At 60.4% G+C, this 17,365-nt stretch overlaps 2 protein-coding genes across 23 annotated transcripts in view; one reads left to right on the top strand and one right to left on the bottom strand.

Moving 5' to 3' along the window:
* Nucleotides 1-2,440, top strand: part of TSC2 (TSC complex subunit 2) — a 58,665-nt gene extending 56,225 nt beyond the window's left edge. For 20 of the 21 annotated variants that reach the window (XM_077142169.1, XM_077142156.1, XM_077142168.1 and 17 more), the window contains 6 exons: nt 156-342; nt 584-723; nt 1,686-1,764; nt 1,848-1,939; nt 2,029-2,127; nt 2,198-2,440. In XM_077142169.1, the coding sequence (XP_076998284.1) occupies nt 156-342; nt 584-723; nt 1,686-1,764; nt 1,848-1,939; nt 2,029-2,127; nt 2,198-2,350 (750 nt within the window). In that variant the 3' untranslated portion in view covers nt 2,351-2,440. Of the gene's footprint in view, nt 1-155; nt 343-583; nt 724-1,685; nt 1,765-1,847; nt 1,940-2,028; nt 2,128-2,197 lie in introns of those variants that run through there. The other variant, XR_013168140.1, reaches the window with a different exon arrangement.
* Nucleotides 2,441-2,455: 15 nt separating this feature from the next.
* Nucleotides 2,456-17,365, bottom strand: part of PKD1 (polycystin 1, transient receptor potential channel interacting) — a 51,723-nt gene continuing 36,813 nt past the window's right edge. Inside the window, exons 28-46 of one of the 2 annotated variants that reach the window (XM_077142152.1) lie at nt 16,665-16,808; nt 16,375-16,585; nt 16,015-16,141; nt 15,078-15,194; nt 14,942-14,991; nt 14,586-14,734; nt 14,411-14,504; nt 7,038-7,156; nt 6,759-6,961; nt 6,402-6,596; nt 6,089-6,228; nt 5,678-5,790; nt 5,318-5,447; nt 5,086-5,211; nt 4,812-4,986; nt 4,337-4,627; nt 4,127-4,261; nt 3,746-4,051; nt 2,456-3,650 (exon numbers count right to left, since the gene is read on the bottom strand). In XM_077142152.1, coding sequence (XP_076998267.1) covers nt 3,213-3,650; nt 3,746-4,051; nt 4,127-4,261; nt 4,337-4,627; nt 4,812-4,986; nt 5,086-5,211; nt 5,318-5,447; nt 5,678-5,790; nt 6,089-6,228; nt 6,402-6,596; nt 6,759-6,961; nt 7,038-7,156; nt 14,411-14,504; nt 14,586-14,734; nt 14,942-14,991; nt 15,078-15,194; nt 16,015-16,141; nt 16,375-16,585; nt 16,665-16,808 — 3,263 coding nt within the window. In that variant the 3' untranslated portion in view covers nt 2,456-3,212. Of the gene's footprint in view, nt 3,651-3,745; nt 4,052-4,126; nt 4,262-4,336; nt 4,628-4,811; nt 4,987-5,085; nt 5,212-5,317; nt 5,448-5,677; nt 5,791-6,088; nt 6,229-6,401; nt 6,597-6,758; nt 6,962-7,037; nt 10,311-14,410; nt 14,505-14,585; nt 14,735-14,941; nt 14,992-15,077; nt 15,195-16,014; nt 16,142-16,374; nt 16,586-16,664; nt 16,809-17,365 lie in introns of those variants that run through there. The other variant, XM_077142153.1, reaches the window with a different exon arrangement.

Raw genomic sequence — 17,365 nt, 5'->3', positions numbered from 1 at the left:
CCTCCACGGAGAGCTGAATCCCAGGGGCTTCTAGGAGCATGTGTGGAGTTCTGGGGAGCCCTGCCTGTGCCAGGGATAGAAAGTGAGCTGACGAGGGAGGCAGGGGAGAGGGAGTGTGGGGGCCTGGCCCCAATGCTGCGCCTGTCCCCCTGCAGAGTGACAGTGAGCTGGCCATCCTGTCCAACGAGCACGGCTCCTACAGGTACACGGAGTTCCTGGCTGGCCTGGGCAAGCTCATCGAGCTCAAGGACTGCCAGCCTGACAAGGTGTACCTGGGCGGCCTGGACGTGTGTGGCGAGGACGGCCAGTTCACCTACTGCTGGCATGACGACATCATGCAAGGTGGGGGGGGCGGCATGCTCCCTCGCCCACCTGCACCCCAAGCCCACGCAGTGGCGGGGCAAGGTGCTGAGGGGTCGCTGGCAGGGCCTCTTTGGGGAGACTGAGGGGTGCCCTGGCGAGACACCCGCAGGGCCCGTCTGCTGCTACCTCCTAGCCCCAGGCAGCTGCCTGCCGAGCCTTGGGCCTTGTGGCGTGGCACTGCCCTCCCTCAGCCCTCCCTCCTCGGCCGTGCCCCTTGTAGCCGTCTTCCACATCGCCACCCTGATGCCCACCAAGGACGTGGACAAGCACCGCTGTGACAAGAAGCGCCACCTGGGCAACGACTTCGTGTCCATTGTCTACAACGACTCTGGCGAGAACTTCAAGCTGGGCACCATCAAGGTGAGGGGCCCGGGGCCAGCGGGTGGGCAGGGGTACTGACCACCAGCCCCTCGCTGTGCCCGCTGGCCTTTGTGTGGACTAGGAGCGTCTCCGCGAGGCAGGGTGTAGCCACAGGCTGCCATCTCCTGGCCAGTCTCTTCTGGCAGCCCCTGTAAAACCCCCCCACCCGCGCTGAGTGGGGGTGTGGTGATTGGTAGGTTCATGGTAGCCCTCGTGGAGACTTTTGGGGTGGGCCTGTTAACCTGAGTTTCTGTGCACCAGCTTATGGGTGAGGACAGCACTGCCTGTGGCTGGCCACCTGAGAAGGTCATGGGGAGGGGCCCCAGAGGAGGACATTTCACAGGGACTGTTGGGAGTAGAGTCTAGGGGAAGACGTGCACATGGGCTAGAGTGGTACCAGCTGGCCTTGGTGTGCCCTAGCTGAGGGAGTGAGTGTGGGGCAGGGATTACAGGGCCAAGTGGCAGGAATGGACGGGTACTGCTTGCCGAGACCAGGGGGCTGCTGGGTGGGCTGGTCAGAGAGGAGCTCAGGTGTGTGTCTGGAGAGGGTGGTGGGGGTTGCCCGCATGTGGAGGACATCCTAAGGCCCGCGGGAAACCCTAGGGGCTGCTGCAGTGGGGTGGAGCTGGACCCAGCGACGATGCTGGCAGGATGGGCACGGGGTGCCCAGGAGGAAGCCCATGCCAGGGAGGGGCGGCCCACCGTTGCAGCAGTGAGGCAGGGCATCAACCTGGTCTGAGGGGCCCTGAGGGACAGATTGTGGCTGAGGGATTAAAGGGATGGGGATCGTGACATTGGGCCTAAGCCAGCCAGCAGGTACACAATTGCTGCCCCTTCGGCTGTTGACCCCAGCTGGAGGCAGGTTGGCTCTGACCATCGCGGACAGCGTGGGGACCCATTCCTGACACTGGTGGGCCACTGGCACCTGCGGTCCTGAGTGATGTCCTCCTCTGTCTGGACAGGGCCAGTTCAACTTTGTCCACGTGATCATCACGCCACTGGACTATGAGTGCAACCTGGTGTCACTGCAGTGCAGGAAAGGTGAGGGGTGGTAGGGGTGGCCGCTGGGGCAGGACAGCCGAGGTGGGGGTGCTGGGCCTGCGCTGAGCTCGTGCTGTCCCCAGACATGGAGGGCCTTGTGGACACCAGCGTGGCCAAGATTGTGTCTGACCGCAACTTGCCGTTCGTGGCCCGCCAGATGGCCCTGCACGCCAACGTGAGAGTCCAGACACCCGTGGGAGGGGGTGGTGGTGGGGTTACACCCTGTGGGGGGCTCAGCGCTTTCTGCCCCGTCCCCCTCCCCAGATGGCCTCCCAGGTCCACCACAGCCGCTCCAACCCCACCGACATCTACCCTTCCAAGTGGATCGCCCGGCTGCGCCACATCAAGCGCCTGCGGCACCGGGTAGGCAGAGGTGGGTGGGGTGGGCAGGGGAGGGCACGTGCCTGCGGGTTCTGATTCCTCTCACTGCCAGGTCCGGGAGGAGGCCCACTACCCGAGCCCCAGCCTGCCCCTGCTGCACCCACCAGCCCCAGCCAAGGCCCCATCCGAGCCCACGCCCACCTACGAGACTGGGCAGAGGAAGCGGCTCATCTCCTCAGTGGATGACTTCACTGAGTTTGTGTGAGGCCAGGTCCCCTTGGGGCTGCCAGGCTGCTGGATGCCTGCCCCTCCCATGTGCAATGAAATAAAGGGCTCATGTGGCCTGACAGATACAGACGGAGGCCAGGGAGGCCGTCAGCCCAGCTCCTTTATTTGACTTTGTCTGTTGGTGGGATGGAGGGGAACAGGTAGGATCGAGGGTGATGCGTGGGGTCAGAGCTCTGGGCAGCCTCGTGCAACCCCACCCACCCTTCTCACGCATGCCATCACACTCACAGGTCCCAGGAGCCAGCCTTGGGGACGGGGCTTTCCCCCAAACCACTCTCACAGACCCAGAACCTGAAGCCAGCAGGCCTGGTTCATACCACCTTCCTCAGCCTTGGGTGGGTCAGAAGGGCAAGGTCACGGGAAGAGTTAGTTGGGAGGTGGCTGTGCCCCTCAGAGCAAGCCTGCTACTCCCAGCTATGGGCACAGATAGGGAGGGGGCCTGGCTTTAGCCCTAGGGGGGAAAAGCAACGTACAAAAATATATACATTTGCCTCCTTATAAGTTACTGTGAGGGGAGGCGGGAGGCCAGCAGGGACATGAGGGCTAATAACTTAGGGGGAACCTCTGCCTGGGGTGGGGTGGGGGCCGGGCCCAGCCCCGCCATCCCTGTTCCTGAGGGCTTGGGGAATAAGCGTCTCAGCTGGTCCATAGTCCAATACTGTAGTCCCCTCCCTGGGGTCTGACCCCGCAGCCACTTTAAAGTGCTGAAGCCACAGAAAGGACAGACGGGCTCTGCCTGCTCTCCGTGGGCCTGGATGCAGCTGCTACTGCCGGCCCGGGGGCGGCAGAGGGTAACACTGAGTGGTATCCTTGCAGAGCCACCAGGCCCTGGCCCCTGGCTAAGTGCCGCTGGGGTGGACCTTGTTCCTGGCCTGTGCGGATGCCCTGCTGGGGCTGGTGGCCAGGCTGAGGACTCGACCGGCTCGGGCCAGGCGGCAGGACAAGGATGGGCCTGAGGGAGGCCCAGGCGGGGCGGAGCGGCCTCGCAGGCTCTGCAGCCGCCGCTCCAGCTGGTACACGTCCTCTGTGGCCTGGTTGAGCCGATCAAACTGGGCCAGCAAGGCCTCAAAAACAGCCTGAAGACGGGAAGGCTCGGGTGAGCCCCGGGGCCCTGAGCGGCCCAGGCCTGCGCTCAGTCCTTCCATCTGGCTGGAGGTGGTGGAGGGACGCGAGGCGTCGGAGCCAGTGCTGGGTGGCACTGGGGGGGACGACTTGGAGTCCCTGGATGAGCGGGAGGGCATAGGCTCCACACCTTCGAATCGTACTTTGTGGCGGAACTGGAGACAGCACAGGGACTCGGTCAGTCCAGCTACACCCTGGACCCGCCTGGGTTCCAGGGTGTGACCCTCCCCCCCCGCTGGGCCGTACCCACCTCCTTGACCTTGCTCACGCCGAGCCAGAGGCGCAGCCTGCGCAGGAGCAGCTCCACCATCTCGTAGTCCTGAGGCTCCCAGGCCGGCCTGTACAGCTCACCGCGGAGGGCGTGGTAGCGCCAGCGCAGCAGCACCGCCCCCAGCCGCAGGCCGCCCCAGAGCCGCAGCGCCCAGAGCGCTGCGCACAGCAGCGGGGCCAGGCGCCAGGACTCGGCCGGGCACGGGCCCGGGCCCCCCGCGCCAGGACACAGCACCAGGAAGGCACGGGCTGCGCTCTGAAGCGAATCCACGCACGACGAGACCAGCTGCGGGAAAGATGCGGGTGAGACCGCGCCCAGCGGGCCCCGCCCCCCGCCCAGCCCGGCGACGCCACCACCTACCAGGACCACCAGCTGGGCATAGCCCACGGCCAGAGCGGCCAGAGCCAGCGCGGCGCCTGCGAGCTCCGGCAGGGCCCGGCCCAGGGTTTTCCCCAGCACGGACCACTGGCGCACGAAGCGCAGCTGCTGCGCGGCCTGCGGGCAGAGGAGTCATTGGCCGCCGTGCCCGCGCTGTGCCCGCGCTGCGCCCCGGCCCGGTCCCGGCCTCACCTTGATCAGGAGCAGGAAGAGCAGCGAGGCCGCCAGGCCATGAGCCGCGGCGCCGAGCTGCGCCACCTGGTCGAAGCTGGTGAAGTGGCGCGGGCGGCCGCGCAGGAAGCGGGCCCACTGGCGGTCGGCGGCATCCAACTGGGCCAGGCGCACGAGCGCCGCGGCCGCCGTCAGCACCACCAGCAGCCACTGCGCCCAGGGCCCCAGCCGCGCCGCCCGCGCGCGCCCCTCCCGCCGCCAGGCCCGGGCCTCGGCCGCCGCCAGGTACACCGCGAAGAGAAGCAGGCACACCTGCGGGGGGCGGGGCGGCGGGGGTCAGCGCAGGCCCCGCCCCGGGAGGGCCAGGGATGGGGACTAAGGCCGGGGGCGGGCTCAAGCGCAGACTCGAGGGTCCTCCACGTGGGCGGAGCGGAGTCCCTTCAAGAGGCGACCCGGCAGCGGGCGGACCCTTAACCCACCGAGGGGCGGGGCGTACCGAGGTGAGCAGCGGCAGCGAGAGGCCCGCGCTGAGGCGCCGCAGGGCGAAGGGACGCACGCTGAGCGCGGCCACCGCATGGCCGGCCGCGGGGAACTCCAGGCGCAGCGTGACGGCGGCGTGCAGCCCCACGGCCGGGCTGAAGCGCGTGAGCTCCACGAACACGGCGCGGCTCCTGCGGGTCAACGGGCGGGAGGGGAGGGCACACTTGGAAAGGGTACTCGGCGGCACGGGGCAGGCACGGGGCGAGCGCAGGGCGGGCGCGGGTCCCCACCTGCTGTCGATCCAGCGGTGGCGCCGCAGCCACGCCAGCCGCCGGCGGCTCTCCTGCAGGCTGGGGCCCAGCTCCTGCACGTAGCCGCCACCGCCGTACACAGCACAGGAGCCCCAGTGCCAGGCTCTGCGGAGAGGGGGCGTTGGGACCCGCAGCCCGGTGGGGGCGGGGGAAGGCGTGGGGCCCCTCCGCAGTCCCTACCCCCACCGCCCGCCAGGCCCTCTCCCCGCACCCCAGTAGCTCAGGCGCCGAGTAGGCCCAAGTCTCTGAGCCGTTGCCAGCCGCGCTCTCCCAGCCCACGCCGTAGTCGCTGGTGCTGAAGCCGCCAGTGGCCGAGCAGGGTCGGGCTCCGGGGCACAGGGCTGAAGGGCAGAGGGGACACAGGTAAGGCCTGCAACACTGAAGGCACGCGCTGCTTCCCCCGGGGGCTGCGCTCTCTACCCTCCCAGCAGCATCCCATCTTACAGGGCAGGAAACAGGCACAGAGCAGACAGAAGTCACCCAGACAGGGAGCAGAGCTGAAAGCAGGGCCCAGGACAGGTCCTCTTTGGAAAAGAGCCAGGGTCAGTGTTGGGGAGGCTCCCACACTCACCTTCCTGCAGCCGCACCTGCCGCAAGCGTGGGGGCCCCAACTCGGGGCTGGACTGGTTCCCGTGAACATAGGGGAGCAGCACGTGGGACATCCATGGCCAGAACTCATCCGATCTGCCCGGACCAACCACAGAGCCGTTACAGAGGCCAGCCTTAATCCCCCACCCCCATCCGAAGCCCTGGGAGAGCTGCTCCTGCACCACCGGCGGGGCTGCGGGCATGCGGGGCAGGCTGTGCTGTGGGGCAGCCTGTCACGGGGAGAGCTCTCCCGGCAGTTCAGCCCTCTACCCATCCCGACAGCTCAAGATGTCCCCCAGGGGCAGAGTCACCCTAGCTGAGACCCACTGAGAGGGACGAAGGGCAGCATGGGAGAGGGTTCTGGGGTGGGGGGGCAAGGACAGAGCTCCTGTACCGGGTGATGGCCAGGAAGGCCCGGCTGTCCAGCCCCTGCTTGATGGCGCTCTGCAGGCGGTAGGCGTGGCTGTGGCCCGAGGCGTCCCCGTAGCTGGCCAGCAGCGTCACCAGCAGGAACAACATGTATACCAGGAGGCTCTGGAGGAGGGACCTGGGCTCAGCTCCTGCACCCCCAGGCCAGTCCAGCCCTCCTTTCCCTCTAGCACAGGGCCCGGTGCTAAACGGGTGGCAGAGATAGTCTGCGGCCTGCTGGGACCCTCAACCGCCAGCCTCTAGGAGGCGGTGACCCGCGCCTCACGGCCTGTCCTCACCCTCAGCATCCTGTGCAGCCTCTTGACCTTGCGGGCCTCCTCCTTGGCCAGGAAGAGTGCGAAGCCGTGGGGCGGCCGGACGCGAGGCACACGCTCACCCATGGGGGTCACCGCTGGGGTCTCCAACAGGGCATCATCCTCATCTGGGTGCAGCCTCTTGGCCACCAGTGAGAAGTACAGGGCTTCCAGCAGGACCTGGGGCAGGGCTGGCCTCAGAGAGGACCCCAGCCCGCTCACCCGGAGGGGCCTCACCGCCCCCCCAACCAGCCCACTCTCCCAGAGGCCCCGGAACCTGCTCACCTGCAGAGGCTGCCCCCAACACATTCACCTGGAGCACTCCCACCCCAGCCCGCTCACCTTGAGAGGCTCCCAGCCGAGGAAGGAGGCAAGGAAGCTGGAGCTGCTAGACAGGATCCACAGAACGCTCACGCCGGGGGGGAAGCTGGTGCCCACCCAGCCTGAGATGCCCACTGCCGTGGCCACCAGGAGCAGGCTGAGCCCATGGGCCAGGTGGGCACACCAGGCCGGCAACAGCCGTTTCCGCAGACCCTCCACTAGCCCTGGGGAGAGAGGGGCATATGTGACCAATGTCCCAAGGGAGGGGTCTGGGTGCCATTCTGGGGACCCCAGGCATACCTGTCCTAGAGAGCTCAGCTGGTGGCAGCTGTTCCCAGGTGAGACCAGGTGGGGGCGGCACCTCTTCCCCCAGCCTCTGCAGTGCCAGCGTCTCTGTCCTCTCCCCAGCAGCATCGTACCTAGGCAGGGTAGAGGCCGGGAAGCGTCCCTCCGCAGGCACGCAGGTCTGCACCCGGCCACGCTCCTGGGGTGGACTGTCCCCACCTGGGAAGGCGCCACCCCTCCTGAAGCCGCGTCAGCCTCCTTCCTGTCACACCTAGGATGCCATGGCGCCAGTCCCTGGGGGCCGCGCAGCCCCTGCCTGCCCTGCTCCTCCCGAGCTAATGCACTGTGCTCAGCCCACGTGAGCTGTTTGGAGCCTCCACTGAACTCCACTCCGGGCTGGTTCTGTAGCCCAGACCTGCCCGGAGTGGACCAGGAGGCCACTGCTTCTGGACCAGGAGGGGAGGGGAGGGGAGGGGAGGGCAGAGGGGCTGAGGAACGGGGGGCACGGCCAGGAGGCTAGAGCACCTGGGGGGCTGTGACCAAGGAGAACGTTCTCCCACGGAATCAAGCTCAGGGCTCTTCTGCTTGTGCATGCCTCAGAGAATAAAGGCTGGGTGTTCTTGAAATGGACTTTTCTGGTTATAAACGCAATATTTAGTACCTCAAGGAGGGCAGAAATGGAGATGAGCTGCGACCCTCAGCATTCCCATGGTGATGGCGCCACGGACCCGTGCCCCCTGCCCTCCAGGCAGACAAACCACAGCCTCTGCCGCTGGTGTGGTGTGCCCAGCACAGGCCCCCCAATTCCCCAGGACTGGGGGGCTGCCTGCTGGCTCGACATGAGCTGTTTATTTCTTCAGTCTCTCCATAGGGGCTCCTGGAGCCCTGGACAAGGCCATGCAGGCATGTGGGGACAGCTTGACAGCAGAGGCCCGCACAGGGCCAGCATGAGGGGCATGGGTGGCATCCGTGCCTACACGGGCACCAGCAGGGCAGCCTCCAGCCTCCCAGCCCACTGAAGGCTTCTCCCCTGGGTAGCCAAAAGGGCGCTGCAGGAATGACAGGTGGCTCAAGAGGTGGCCAGTGTCTCGGGTCTCTTGCTTGGGGATTGGGAGTGGCCGCCTTGAGGTGGGGACATGCAGGCAACCCTAAGGGCACCCACGTGGGGAGCAACCAGCACCCCCTGGCCAGCAAGCCCTGACAAGACCCGAGCGGGCGCTGTGGTGCACAGGCAGGGGACTGCTGCTGTGGGACACACAGGACAGGGGAAGAGGGGACACTTCTATCCAAGTAAATGGGGGAGGGGAGCTGGGGGCCCAAACACAACACAGGAGCTGAAGCACCAGGGAGGCAGGAGGCTAGGGCTGGCACTGTGCCCCACGCTGTCCCGTGGCTAAGCCCTGGAGGAGGGCACGCGCACAGGCCAGTCTGCAAAGCCTGGGGAAGGGGGTTTCCTTTCTTCCCTTTTTAAAATTTTTGTTAGCTCCCGGCATCCAAGGAAGGCTCTGTCATAACACTAGGCAGAAACAAGCTTCAAGGCAGAGACGCCACAGGGTCTAGATTCCAGCAATAACACATTAAAATATCAACACGTCCAGCTTTCAACAGAGGACGATGAAACACACAAAGAAATAGGAACTGATGGCCCAGGCGAAAGGGAAGGTGAAAGCACCAGAACCACCAGAGAAGACTGCACCCGGAGCACTCCAGAAAATGACTCCTCAACATTAACGACAGGAAAACACAGACACAACCAGAGGAAATCGGGAAGACAACAGATGGACACACAGAGAATATCAACAGAGAGATGGAAACGAAGAAAAGGAACCAGAGCTGGAGTGAGTGGCTGGAATCAAGGCTCCCCTAGAACAGCTCCCAGCAGCCTGGAGCTGGCAGAGGAGTCAGGGAACCTGAAGAGAGGACAGACTGAGGAGCGGAAAGGGGGAGATGCAGGAAAGTGAAGAGCCTGAGAAGCTGTGGGACGCCAGCGAGCAAACCCGTGTACAGATTGGGGGAGTCCCAGGCGGAGGAGAGAGAAGGGGCAGAGAGAGTATTCGAAGAAATAGCAGCTGAAAACGACCCCATTTAACAAAAGACACGCGTGTCCACCCCCGCGATGCGCAAGGACCTCCAGATGGCGTGTGTCCTTAGAGACCACACCGCACCCCCCTAGAATCGAGCCTTCGAAGGCAGGATGAAGCGGGGAACTCGGTCAGCCTCGAGGGAGCGGCACACGCCATGTGCAAGCAGCCTCAGTAAACCGAGTGCCGGTCTCTCGTGGGAAACCACGGAGGCGAGAAGGCAGCGGGACGACAGGTTTAAGTGCTGAAAGTCCAGAACTGCCCACCCAGAATTCTACATCCGGGAAAACCATCTTCCAAAGGTCAGGGTGGAATTAAGCCTTTCCCAGATTAACAAAAGCGGCGGGACTTGGTCCCCACAGCTCCGCCCTTCGAGAGATGCTGCAGAGGGTTCTGCAGCTCGCGAGGAAGACACCAGACAACCGGCTGAAGTAAAGATAACGACCCGGCTAAATATAAATAGCAGTACCACGGTATTTTTGATTTGTAACTCTGTGTTTTAGTTCCTGCAGGATCTGAAAGGCAAATGCCTAAAACAGAATGATAAGTCAATGGTTTGGGACTCATCAAGTATAAATACGCAATTTGTGACAAGAATCACGTAAGAATCACATGAGGGAACACGGGAGCACAACCCGTGTATGCTACCGAAGCTGAGCTGCTATCACAGCGGAGAGATTTGTACAGTTTTAGGATGTTACATTCCAGCCTCGTGTAACCTGAGAAAATGCAGCTCACAGAGCCCGTGAGTGGGGCCCAGGCAGCCAGGGCTGGGGCAGGAGCAGTGCAGAGGGGGTGCAGGGCTTCTGCTCGGGGAGAAGGGAGAGCGCCCGTCGCAGGGTGGAGAGGGGCTGCAACTCGGTGCACATGACGTACCCCACTGCAGGGGCTGCTCGCAGGGCGGGGATGGGGAAATTTACGTGGTACGTAATTCCACGATTTCAAGAAAAAGAAAGAGAAACTAAGGTGATAATGACAACTAAATGCAATACATGATGCTGGATGGGCTCTAGTAATGGAGAAGAAACTTAAAAGGACATTAAGAGCAGTCACATTCAGTCCTGAGCTGAAAGTGTCATTCCTAGATTTTGAGAAGCTGTGCTGTCTGTGCGTGACTTCGTATCTCCTGGGAACTCTGGCTACCTGTGTGACACCTGCCTCAGCGTAGGAGTTCTGCAGGTCTGAAAGTCAGCATTGCCAAATTTAACTGTTAAAGGAAACAAGAAAGAGATCAGGCTTCAATTAGAGATAAGAACTAAACTGATCTGGTCCAGACTAAGGTAAATCAGAATACAGGGGTAAGGACGCCACTGTCTGATTTTAGAAGTTCACCTACTGTATGAGATCAAAGGAAGAGAAGTTTATTTTGTCCAAAACCTAAGTTTTCTGTAGCACATAATCTAACTCAACCCACACACAGGGAGCCCAGAATGGGGACGAGGGCTTATAAGTCTGTATAGCCTAATGTGATACCCAAATACATCTCAGAGTATGTTCGGCAGATACTTAAAAAGTACTGACAAAAAACACTGAAGAACACTCTACAGCTTTATCTGAATTTCTACAATGGTTCCATGCACTATGATTACTTTCCAGAAACCAACAATCTCCAGTTGGGTTCCTAGGCCTGATAAATCCTGAAACCCACAGGGGCCAGTCTTTCCAGAGTATCAGCTAATTCCATCCCCCTGTCCCGTATGAGCGACAGCCCTTTCCAACATGGAAAAGTTAGAATGGGCATAGCCCAAATACCCCTAAAAGTTGGAAGAAAGGTCAAAGGAGAAGGTAGAGTTATACAGGAAAGGTAGGATTTAACAAATGAGTGTGACTGCTGAAACATTATATTGATATTTCTTTTAGTCCCCAGTGTCCGGAGCAGCTAGAAGTAAACACATAAAATTGTGGAATTGTAACCCATACCAAACTCTGAAATCTGTTCTATAACTAATTGCTGCACTGTGCTTTTAAATTTATTGCTTTTTTGTATATATGTTATTTTTCACAATTTAAGAAGAAAAAGTATTTGCAAATTCCTTTGAAGGACTAAAGCAAAAATATGAGACTATTCAACTTTCCCACCAGGGAAACCCTGATACTATCTCAAATATTAGTGACTCGCAAGTCAATAGGCCAAGCCCTTGATCTTGAGGCTTGCTCTTGTGAAACTTATTTGTATAATAGAGAAGCTGAGCCTACCTATAATTATGCCAAGAGTTCCTTCTGGAGGACTTCTTCTCTTTCTCAGATGTGGCCTCTCTCTCTCTAAGCCCAACTCTGTGAAGAAAATCATTACCTTCCCCCCTGGTGGGACATGACATCCAGGGGTGAAAGTCTCCCTGGCAGCATGGAACAGGACTCCACGGATGAGCCTGGCCCTGGCACTGTGGGATCGACAATGCCATCCTTACCAAAAGGGGGAAAAGAAATGTAACAAGTTAAGGTATCGGTGGCTATGAGAGTTCAAATAGGGTCGAGAGGCTACACTGGAGGCTGCTCTCATGCAAGCTTCAGCACAGATGGGGTGACTGCCATGGTTTGCCACACCCCAACCAACATTAGTCTAGTTAACTCTAAACACACCTAGGCCCTGAGCGTGTATAAAAGTTCCATGCACTAGGATCACTTTCCAGAACCTACAACCTCCAGATGGTCCCTAGGCCAGGTTAAGTCCTGAAACCCAGAGGGCCCAGCCTCTCCAGAACATCAGCTAGTTCCATCCCCGTATCCCACATTATGGATAGGCTCTTCCAACGTGAGAAAGTTAGAATAGGCAGAGCCCAAATACCCCTAAAGACCAGAAGAAGGATCAAAGAAGGAGGAGGAGTTATAACAGACACGACAAGCGTTCACAAATGAGTGTGACTGCTGAATCATTATACTGATATTCCTTTTAGTCTCCAGTGTCTTCCACAGCTAGAAGGAAAAACCTAAAATTGTGGATCCGAAACCCACACCAAACTCTGAAATGTTCTATGACTACTTGTTACAATGCACTTTGAAATTTACTGCTTTTTTGTATATATTTCATTTTGAAAATGGTAAAAAGATAAAAGGACATTAAACTTCCCCACTTGGGAAATTTCTGTATTGCCTCAAGCATTCGGAACTGCCCACGTGGGACATGGCTCCCAGGGGTGTAAGTCTCCCTGGCATGTGGGACATGCCTCCCAGGTGTGTAAGTTTCCGTGGCGACGTGGGGCATGACTCCCAGGTGTGTAAGTCTCCCTGGCGACATGGGGCATGACTCCCAGGGGTGTAAGTCTTCCTGGCGACGTGGGGCATGACTCCCAGGGGTGTAAGTCTCCCTGGCAATGTGGGGCATGACTCCCAGGTGTGTAAGTTTCCGTGGCGACGTGGGGCATGGCTCCCAGGTGTGTAAGTCTCCCTGGCAATGTGGGGCATGACTCCCAGGTGTGTAAGTTTCCGTGGCGACATGGGGCATGACTCCCAGGTGTAAGTCTCCCTGGCGACGTGGGACATGGCTCCCAGGTGTGTAAGTCTCCCTGGCGACGTGGGGCATGACTCCCAGGGGTGTAAGTCTCCCTGGCGACGTGGGGCATGACTCCCAGGGGTGTAAGTCTCCCTGCCCACATGGGACATGGCTCCCAGGTGTGTAAGTCTCCCTGCCCACGTGGGACATGGCTCCCAGGGGTGTAACTCTCCCTGGCAATGTGGGGCATGACTCCCAGGGATGAGCCTGGCCCTGGCATCATGGGATTGAGAGTGCCTTCTGACCAAAAGGGGGGAAATAAATGAAACAAAGTAAAGTTTCAGCAGCTAAGAGATTTCACATAGATTTGAGAAGTCATTTTGGAGGCTCCTCTTATGCAGGGTTCAGCAGACACTGCAGATTTCCACAATATGCCAAGCCCCACCCAGCAGTATTCCTGAAAACCCTGAAGAATACCCTGCTCTCTATCTAAGACTCTATAAAAGTTTTACTAATAAGATCATTTTTTTCAAAAGCTTAAGGCCTCCAGATGTCTTATATGCCAGGTAAGCCCTGGAACCCAGAACTGCTCATCTCTCCAATAATATCAACGAGGTCCATTCTGCTACCCCATGAGGTCGACACCCCTTTCCAGCATGACTGTGTTAAAATGGCCATTGCCCAGGTTTCCCTGACGGTTGAGAGAGTGCTCGAATGAGAGGGAGGAAGTGTAACTGAGGAGTTAGGATTTAGCAAATGATTATGACTCCTGACTCACTGTAAAGGCATTTCTTTTTAGTTTCTAGTGCATTAGAATAGCCAGAAGGAAACACCTACTGAACGGTAACCCAGCAGCCTTGATCTTTGGTAATGAATGTGTAATTATAAAGCTTTTATCGTGTGACCGTGTGATTGTAAAAACTTATAACTGACACTCCCATTATCCAGTGTATGAGTAGATAAGTAATAAAGACATCCTGAAAAAATAATACCAGGTTGGGAATATGGGGGAAAATACCCCTATATGTATGGACAGTAATTAGTAGTACTCCTTTAATGATCTTTCATCAATTGTGACAAATGTAACCATTGTTAAAAAAAACAGAATTACAAAAATAAAGTGCTATCATTAATTGTAACAAATGTTCCACACCAAAGCAAGTGCTGGGGGCGCAATGCCGTGTTTTATGCGTGATTGCTCTGTAAACCCACAACTTTCCCAAGGAAAAAATGCTTCATTTAAATCAAGGACGTTGGGACCTAAGAAAATTGGAGCACAGACTATACGCCCTGTAGCCATGTTAAATTTCTGAACTTGATGACTGCACTGAGGGTGGCTGTGTAAGTGAATGTCCTATGCGTGGGAAGTGCGCGTGGAAGCCCTGCATATCTGCAGAGCACGTGTGCTGCCTGCTCTCCAGTGTCCGAAAGGAGACGCAAGTGACCGGGTGAGTGGACGGATGGACAATGGAAGGAAAGAGAAATAGCAAATGTGGCAAAATGTTAAAACTGGTACATCTGGGTACCTGGGTGGGGTTATGTTGCAGTTTTCTGTATGGGGTTTATTAGTTCTGCAGCTATCATATAAATTTGAAATTAATTCAATTACAAAGTTAAAGAAAACCAACTCAGAAAAAGAGACGGGAAGGCTAAGCGGCCTGTGACCCCTGGCTGCTCTTCAGGTACAGTCTCATCCCGCCTTTAGGTTTCCACCCTCAGCCCGGAAGCCCCTTTGCCCAGCCAGCTCAGGGGAGGGGATGCACGGGGACAGGCCTGGGCGACCCAGCCCAGCGTTGCCCAATGCAGAGGAGGGTGGCGCAGAGCTTCGAGCCTGGGTTGTGGGCCCCCTGCCCCCCCACCGGGAGCCGGGCACTCACAGGCCAGCGAGCAGGTCGGACTCCACTTGCGTATCCTGCGTGGGGGCCAGGCTGCTGACCCCTTCAGCCAGGATCTGACAGGTCAGGTCTTCGTCTAGAAGGGGTGGGGGGGTCAGAGGGCTCCTCACCTGAGCCGCCCCCGCCCCTCCCCAGCACCCAGCCCAGCCCACCTCACCTGAAGCCGAGAAGTGCTGGGCGGGCAAGGAGGGGCTGACCAGGGCAAAGCTGCCCTCCTCCAGGCTTGGTGGCCGGCCCTGTGCCAGCTGCTGCAGGGTGCTGCCCACAACGGATGGGTCACTGAGCAGGTCTGGCCAGCTGAGCGTGCTGTGGGGGACACGGTTGGCACAGCAGGCCCAGGAGGACATACCTGCACCCCCACCAGGCTCGGAACAAGCGTGTCCTGGGACAGTGTGTGACGACGTGGAGCTCAGCCTACAGAGGGGACCCCGTGGCTGGGACCCCACGGCCCAGACCTGCCTGGGCAACGTGCGGCCGACCTAGGACAGGCCCCCGTGCTCTCTAGGGACCCACCTTTTAGAATCATCCAGAAATAAGTTGCTTTTCATCTGTCTCATGAGAGCCTGTTGAGAAGGACAGGAGCGCCTCAGGCTGTAGCCGAGCAGGACGCAGCCAGGCCAGGAAGGGCCCCCGCCTGCCCGGGCCTCACCTGCGCCCGCAGCCCTGAAAGTGTGAGGAAGGAGCTGCCCAGCCCGGACGAGTCCAGGAAGCTGTCCACGTCCAGTGCCTGCTGCCCTGCAGAGGTGGAATCTGGGCCCCCAGCCGGCTGCAGAGAGAAAGCAGGTGCTTGGCCGGGCAATGCAGGCCCTGCCCAGGTGGGCGTGAGAGGCTGCCTCCCAAGGAGACACGGTGCAGACCAGCACTGACAGAACATTCTGGAATGAGCGACGTCCTCTGCACGGGCCCCTACAGCCGCCGCTGGCCATACGCTGCTACCAAGCCCCTGGAAGGCCTGGACCTCCCACCTGGTTTAAACACAACGAGCCTTTTACAGCCAGTGGCCGCCTGGACACATGGCCACCCGTGGTGCAGTCTCTTTCCCCACGCTTCTGCATCTGGTTTGCCAGTGTTGGTGAGGACTTCTGTGCTCTAGTCATAAGAGACGCTGGCCTGTTGCTCTCGTCTCCTGTGCCATCTGTGCCTGGCCTCAGGGCGGGAGTGAGGAACTGCTTCTGTGCTGGGGAAGGGTCCTGAAGACCGGTGCCAGTGCCCCCCCGAGGGTTTGTGGGAGTCACGAGCCACCATCGGACCTTGGGCTTTCCTTTGTGGGCACCCTCTAAGGACTGCTTTAATCTCCTTCCTTGTCACAGGTCCATGCAGCCCTTCTCCCTGGCCGGGCCAGGTAGGCTGTGTGTGCGGGAGCATGCCAATCTCACCTGGAGCGCCAGCTGCCGCAGCCCTGCCCTGGGCACACCCGGCCTGTGGGCCCAGCCTCAGGGATTTCAGTCTTGCTCTTTTGCCTAAGTCAGCCTAACTCCAGGCCTGTCCATGCAGCTGGTCCTTCCAAAGGGCTTCCCAAGGCTCCTTCTGCCCCCTCCTCAGCAGCTGCCCAAGCCCCTGCACCCCTGTGCCCCCCCACAGCAAACCTGGCTCCGGGACATCCGGAAGAGGAAGAGGACAGCCAGGTACACGGGGTAGACCAGCACGCTGCTCACCAGGCCGATGGCCACTGCGCCGGCATCCAGCGGAGCCAGACGGGAGCCAGGGCCCACACTGCACGGGGAGACCAGGCCACAGGGTCAGTGGATGGGGGGTGAGGGGTGAGTGGATGTGGGGTGGGGGTTAGGGGGTTGGGCCCGGGGTGGGTTGGAGGGGGCCAGGGGAGTTGGGGGGGTAGGGGGAACTGGAAAGGGCCAGGGGAGGTTAGGGGGACTGGGGGCTTAAGTGGGATTAGGAAGGGTTAGGTGGGGGCCAGGCCAGGACTGCCTGCCGCCTGCGGTGCCCACCTGCTGGCAGCTTGGCCCCCGAGCCCGTACCACAGGGCGTTGGCGCCCAGGAAGAGGCTGGTGAGGAGGACGCAGCAGGTGGCCCTCTGCACACGGGTGAAGCGGCTGCGGGGTGGCCGGTCCCAGATGGATAGCCAGATGTGCTTGTCGAAGAAGCCGCGCTGCAGCTCGGCCAGGAGCAGGCGCCGGAAGCGCAGCAGGGCAGCGTCGCCTGTGGGGGCAGGAGGGGCTGCAGGCAGCTGAGCACAGACCCCAGCCCAGCCCGGCCCCAGGGCGGGGGGCAGCCTTACTTGCAGCCAGCACCTCCTTCTCCACCAGGCCACCATGAGCCTCTGCGTCCACTGAAAGCCAGTCGTTAACCAGGAAGAAAGTGCTGCAAGCACTCTGCAGGTCCCGGACGATGACATGCTGCAGGAACCAGGCCGGGCTCAGCCCTGTGGGGGCGGGGGACGGAGTCAGAGCTGACGATGGGGCGGGGTGGGGGCGGAGTCAGGGCTGAGGATGGGGTGGGGTGGGGCTGAGGGTGGGGTGGGGCGGAGTCAGGGCTGAGGATGGGGAGGGGTGGGGCGGAGTCAGGGCTGAGGGTGGGGTGGGGTGGGGCAGAGTCAGGGCTGAGGGTAGGGTGGGGTGGGGCGGAGTCAGGGTTGAGGATGGGGTGGGGTGGGGCGGAGTCAGGGCTGACGATGGGGTGGGGTGGGGTGGGGCGGAGTCAGGGCTGATGGTGGGGTGGGGCGGAGTCAGGGTTGAGGATGGGGTGGGGTGGGGCGGAGTCAGGGTTGAGGATGGGGTGGGGCGGAGTCAGGGCTGACGGTGGGGTGGGGTGGGGCGGAGTCAGGGCTGGGGATGGGGTGGGGTGGGGCGGAGTCAGGGTTGAGGATGGGGTGGGGCGGAGTCAGGGCTGAGAATGGGGTGGGGTGGGGCTGAGGATGGGGTGGGGCGGAGTCAGGGCTGAGGATGGGGCGGGGTGGGGTGGAGTCAGGGCTGAGGATGG

Source organism: Tamandua tetradactyla, chromosome 23 (assembly GCF_023851605.1).
Source record: "Tamandua tetradactyla isolate mTamTet1 chromosome 23, mTamTet1.pri, whole genome shotgun sequence".
Lineage (NCBI taxonomy): Eukaryota > Metazoa > Chordata > Mammalia > Pilosa > Myrmecophagidae > Tamandua > Tamandua tetradactyla.
This window is presented reverse-complemented; position numbering and strand designations above follow the sequence as displayed.